Consider the following 6000-nt stretch of genomic DNA (forward strand, 5'->3'; position numbering starts at 1 on the left):
CCTTTATGAATCAAGATATGACTGTATAAATTATTTCTGAAAATTTCCAAAATAGCACTGTGCACATCAGGACTGAATGTGAAGTCAGGAGATTTAAACTGTCACTGGATTGAGCCTACTATATTTTTAGCCTTTTTAGAGGGATTATTGCACAGTGTAGAGACATTACCTCATGAGGTTGTTGTAACCTGTAAACAAGGGTGTGTGCCCTGATGCTAACTTGGCCATGTCATAGGTAATTGTCATTAGTCCTTACTTGGAGCCCTGAGTTTGTTTTGCCCTCGGCATATTATTCTTGGCCTTCCAGAAACTCAGAACATTTTAACCTTAGCAGAGGCCTGTGATAGATTCCAAGTCAAATTCAGTAAAAACTAATGCTCCTGTCTCTGTTGTGCCAACTGAAAACTTTGAAACTTTATTTTGAAATCTGGCCTGTGTTTCAACCTGGTACCTGTTATTCCCTATGTGCATCTTTAAGAGCTTACATATTCTTCTAGAATTGAAACACATACATGTGCATGCACACATACTCATATGTATACATGTGCATGTACACACACATACATTCACACACACCATCTTTTGAAATTTTTGAGGCATTGGTTCCAAGGCCCTACGAATACTAAAATCTAAAATCTGTAGGTGCTCAAAACCCTCATGAAATGGAAAAGTAGTCTCATGTAACTCATGTTTTAACTCCCCAATAATATTCTGAGTATTATCACTTACACCAAACAGTGTAAATGCAGGTGTAGATAGCTGTCACACTGTAGTGCTTAGGAAATGATGACAAGAAAAAGGCCAGTGCCTGTGTGTGGGATTCCTAAGTGCTCTCTATGTTTGGTCGGATCTGCAGACATAGACCCCACCAATGCAGAGGACCAGCCATGCATGTGTATGCAAATAACTGTCATTAAGAGTCCCAAGACTACAGCGTTTGATGTGAGACAAATGCTCCCCCAACTCCTGCTCCATTACTCGATGCCCTGGGTGAGGTGCTCGAATGGAAAGGCTTCAGTCTCCTGGGAACATTTTCTGTTCCGTTAGCATCTTGTATTGTACAACCTAATTTGTAGTGTGATCACTTGATCTCCATTCAGAGGTTGATGCTTATGTGAGAGAGGACTGTGCAAGCTCATCAGGAAGAGTCCTGGTCTCTGTCTGAGCTAGGTGTTCATCAGAATTTTTAGTTTTCCACTTAGCATAACCTCTTTGATCTGTAATTTTTAGTCCTTTTTTAATGTGTGTGTGGAGGCAGAGATAGTTGCTATTACATTCCTCCTGCTCATCAGCTAGCACTGGGTGACAAGAGGCCCATCTGTAAGCTGAGTAATAGAGGGACTGGGAATCTGAAATGTGATAGTTGTCCAAGGACATTCCCAGACCTCAGACACATAGTTAAACATTCCTGTGGTGCCCGAACACCTGCCCTTGGGCAGTGTGAACTGCCCAATCCACATCCAATGAGTAGCCCCTCTAGGAGAGTGTGCACTGTCACACATCCAATGAGTAGCCCCTGTAGGGCAGTGTGAACTGTCACACATCCAGTGAGTAGCCCCTGTAGGGCAGTGTGAACTGTCACACATCCAGTGAGTAGCCCCTGTAGGGAGTGTGCACTGTCATACATCCAGTGAGTAGCCCCTGTAGGGCAGTGTGAACTGTCACACATCCAGTTAGTAGCCCCTGTAGGGCAGTGTGAACTGTCACACATCCAGTTAGTAGCCCCTGTAGGGGAGTGTGCACTGTCACACATCCAGTTAGTAGCCCCTGTAGGGCAGTATGAACTGTCATACATCCAGTGAGTAGCCCCTGTAGGGAGTGTGCACTGTCACACATCCAGTGAGTAGCCCCTGTAGGGCAGTATGAACTGTCATACATCCAGTGAGTAGCCCCTGTAGGGAGTGTGCACTGTCACACATCCAGTGAGTAGCCCCTGTAGGGAGTGTGCACTGTCACACATCCAGTGAGTAGCCCCTGTAGGGCAGTATGAACTGTCATATGTCCAATGAGTAGCCCCTGTAAGGAGTGTGCACTGTCACACATCCAGTGAGTAGCCCCTGTAGGGAGTGTGCACTGTCACACATCCAGTGAGTAGCCCCTGTAGGGCAGTGTGAACTGTCACACATCCAGTTAGTAGCCCCTGTAGGGCAGTATGAACTGTCACACATCCAGTGAGTAGCCCCTGTAGGGACTGTGCTCTGTCACACATCCAGTGAGTAGCCCCTGTAGGGAGTGTGCACTGTCATATGTCCAATGAGTGGCCCCTGTAGGGCAGTGTGAACTGTCATACATCCAGTGAATAGCCCCTGTAGGGGAGCGTGCACTGTCATATGTCCAATGAGTAGCTCCTGAAGGGAGTGTGAACTGTCACACATCCAGTGAGTAGCCCCTGTAGGGGAGCGTGCACTGTCTTTGTTACCAGCTGGGTGACCTTACAGAGTTGTTTGTCCTTGTTAGCTGGGTAAAGAAGCTGGCGTTGGATGTCTCTGACGCTGCTCCTGAAGTTTAGGCCTCTGAGGCAGTCAGTCCTACTACTGGGACAAAACACAAATAATTGAGCCAAGTTTCCCATTGTTCTGATTCTTGTGCTAATAAAAGAGAAGCACATGGATTGGAGGCATGGCTCTGCAGTAAGCAGAGCTTTCTGCTCTTCCAGTAGACCTGGGTTCTGTTCCTGGCACCCACACGGCAGCTTACATCTCCTAAGACTCCAGTTGTAGGGGATCCAGTTCCCACTCCTGACTTCCCAAGAGTTTTTGCATGCATATGGTACATGTACACATACACTAAAATAAACGTATTTTTAAATAATCTAATTTAATTTATTATTTTGTATAGGTGTTTGGTGTGCATGTATAGTGGTGCAGCACATGCATGCAGTGCCCTAGAGGCTAGAAGATGTTGGATCCCCTTGACTGGGATTATGGATGGTTACAAGCCAACATACAGGTTCTGGGCGAGCCTGGGTCTTCTGCATGAATAACAAGTGCTTTAACCACTGTACCATCTTTCCAACTCCTAAAATAAGTATTTTTTAAGAAGAGGGGGAAGAGGAGCAGCAGCAGGAGAGAGAGAGAGAGAGAGAGAGAGAGAGAGAGAGAGAGAGAGAGAGAGAGAGAACGCTCTCTCATGGAATGAAGCCAGAAAAAAATCAGCCTTTATAGAAACTGCGTTTTCTACTCTCACCTGTCTTCCTACCATTTTCAACAAGGGTCCTTAAAAGAAAAAGAAACCTAAGTCCGAGCCCTGCGTCTGGCGTACTGGTGTTGAGCAGTAACGGATAGCAATGGAACTAGTGCAGTGGCTACTGCTACACAAGCCAGCCACGTGCCAGTGTCTGAAGAAAGGCACCTGGGGCTGTCAGCCACGCAGTAAGATTGCCCTTTACCCATGTGCTGTCGGGTAGGAGAGGCCAAGCTGACTAGCTTGAATACTGGCCCACATTTGGCGTCTTAAGGACTTTGCCTATTAAAAGGAAGGAAAGCAGTCAGCTTTCATGTGAAATCACAAATCTAGGAAAACCAGGAGGTCCAAAATACTGAGATTTAGGGCCACAAATATTTTATATATGGTAGTGTTGTTGGCATAAGGAAGCAAGTTACTGTTCATATGGTGTACTTGTATACTTGTGGAGGATTGGTCCTTTTCTAAAATTGTGTGTGTGTGTGTGTGTGTGTGTGTGTGTGTGTGTTTCATGATCTGATATGACATAAACTATGTTCAGAGAGTAAGGTCACTCCAGGAGAACAGGTTCCATAACGCTCTCTCAGTTACTATTTAAAAGTTCAGGATTTATGCTAAATGATTAGCTATTCACTACGCCTCTGCAGTTACAGTTTCTTGTACTTATTCTTGTCCCATCTACTTGGAAGTTAAAGTAACTTGAGGAGGTTGAGGAACTTGGAGGCTATATTCCTTGGTCATACAAGAGCTAATGACAGCAGACATTGGTGAGCTCAGTCATCTTCCTGCTAACTTTCTACACCCCTGCACCCTGAGATTAGGACTGAGAGCGGGCTGCGGGTTAGCATGATTGTGGCTGTAAAGAACTGTCTGGTGGGCTCAAGGCCTTCACACTCTCTTTCGTCTCCTGCAGGATGGTAACGATTCTGACGAGTTCATGTGAACTGAGCAAAGGACCCTGGGAAGACACGAGTGTGCAGACCACTACAGAGCTTCTGATCTCATCTGGGTTCTGAGTACAGAGACCAAGCAGCCAGCCACACTCTACCTTCATTCTACATGGACATCATTGTGTTTGGAGTTAAAAACAGTCATCTTTCTGCTGATGAAAAGAACAGATGTATAATATAGTTGAACTTGAAGAAAGTTTAGGAAAAGGAGACTATTTTTGGCAGAACATACGTCAGTACCTCATGAAGGCTGACTGCCTTTGCTTTTGAGATAGACATTTGAGCAGACCGACTCTGGAAAGTGTTTCTGTGGCTGTGGTCTGTCCTGGAAATATGTCATGAAATGCGTTAACTATTTTTAAAATACCTACTTCTCTGAAGAGGACTGCTGGGTTTCTCAGGCTGGGCCCTCCTGACGATGGTTTACTGACTAGAAGGAAGGCTCCGGGTTGAGGGCAGCAGTACTTACCTAACTGGGATTTCTCTTGCTGGCGTCAGAGTAGCTGGCCCAGCTCTTAGCTTCTTCTAAGGGTTATGTTCTCACTCCTCTGAGGTGAGGGCCCCATCTAGCATTGTAGTTACACAGTTGATCTTAACCAAGCTTTAGGAACTCATCACCCAAAATCACAAGTGATCCTAGCCACAGATGTGACAACTGGAGTCTGAAGCCATTTGTGTGTGTGGAGGGGGACAGGAAAGGGTGCTCTACTAGTTGTGAGAGTGACGCAGATTGCCTCATAATTGTCTTGACTGTATCATGAAACAAAAGTCCACCGTGGATTGCAAGCTTCAGAAAGAATCAAGCATTTTTCCTAGCCAGCCAAGGCATCTGTTTCCTTACTTTGGAATAATATTTATGTTGAATTGTAAGCCCACAGTTATAGGCTCAGTGACTTCACATGTAACATTGGTACTGGTCTAAGCCACCTGCTATCCAGTAGATACCTTTTTGCTACAGTGTTTAAGGGAACCCCTGTAGAGATTCAACAGAGCAGTGAGAGAGGAGAGAGCATAGCCAGCAGGGTAGTGAGTGGCATGCAGATCCATATTCTAGCCCACCACACAGTGCCCACAGCTCAGGGGTGCTGAGCCAGCAGAAATGATTTCTTCAGCAAATGTACACCAGCTGTCATCACTGACGTATGACAAAACCAGACTGATGATCCCTGGTATTCCAAGTTGAGTATGAGTTGAACTGGAAAATTCTCTGAGGCATAACTTGTTAGCCAATTTGAGGGGTATGAAAATCAGCACCAGAAATCAGTGTGCGCACGTGTGTGTGTGTGTGTGTGTGTGTGTGTGTGTGTGTGTGTGTGTGAGAGAGCGAGAGAGAGAGAGAGAGAGAGAGCTTTAGACGAGTTCTGTGATTTAAAAAATTATAATAAAGTATCATTTTTATCAGAAAGGACATTGATATATGAAATCTTAAAGCTTGTTTTCTATAAGAGCAGCATCCACCTCCAGGCTGGTTTGAGGCTAATTGTGCTGTAAAAGCTCATTTATCATAGGTTCCTTCTGTGAACTCGAGGTCTTCTGCATTTGAAGTAAGCATTGGACCACAGCCCCATTTTCCTCAGGCTCTGCCATGGGGTCTGCAAGGGTGGCCTCCTTTTGTCAGATCTGAGAATGGAGAAGTTTGAACTGAAGGGAGGCCTGCACAGTCCCACAAGCCCTCCTGCCTAACTCTGCAGGCATTCCCTTAATGCTTCTTCAGCTCCTTTAGTTCTTGGCTACAGACACCTCAGTGGGAGGCTTTGCTGCCAGCATTGGCTGTGTCCCTCGGCCTCTGCATCTACAGGACCCTGGACTCACATAGGGGAGCTTTTGAAGATTGTCCCTTCAACTTCAGGTGCTCAGCTTACATTTG

The 6000-nt window shown here is 45.6% G+C and overlaps 1 protein-coding gene across 2 annotated transcripts in view; it reads left to right on the top strand.

The window, feature by feature from the left end:
* Ccdc25 (coiled-coil domain containing 25) overlaps positions 1–5538 on the top strand; it is a 32279-nt gene extending 26741 nt beyond the window's left edge. Inside the window, 1 exon segment of one of the 2 annotated variants that reach the window (NM_001108382.1) lies at positions 4097–5534. In NM_001108382.1, the coding sequence (NP_001101852.1) occupies positions 4097–4126 (30 nt within the window). In that variant the 3' untranslated portion in view covers positions 4127–5534. 2 annotated transcript variants of the gene reach the window in all.
* Positions 5539–6000: the final 462 nt, after the last annotated feature.

The sequence above is a fragment of the Rattus norvegicus genome, chromosome 15, assembly GCF_021556685.1.
Source record: "Rattus norvegicus strain SHRSP/BbbUtx chromosome 15, alternate assembly SHRSP_T2T, whole genome shotgun sequence".
Lineage (NCBI taxonomy): Eukaryota > Metazoa > Chordata > Mammalia > Rodentia > Muridae > Rattus > Rattus norvegicus.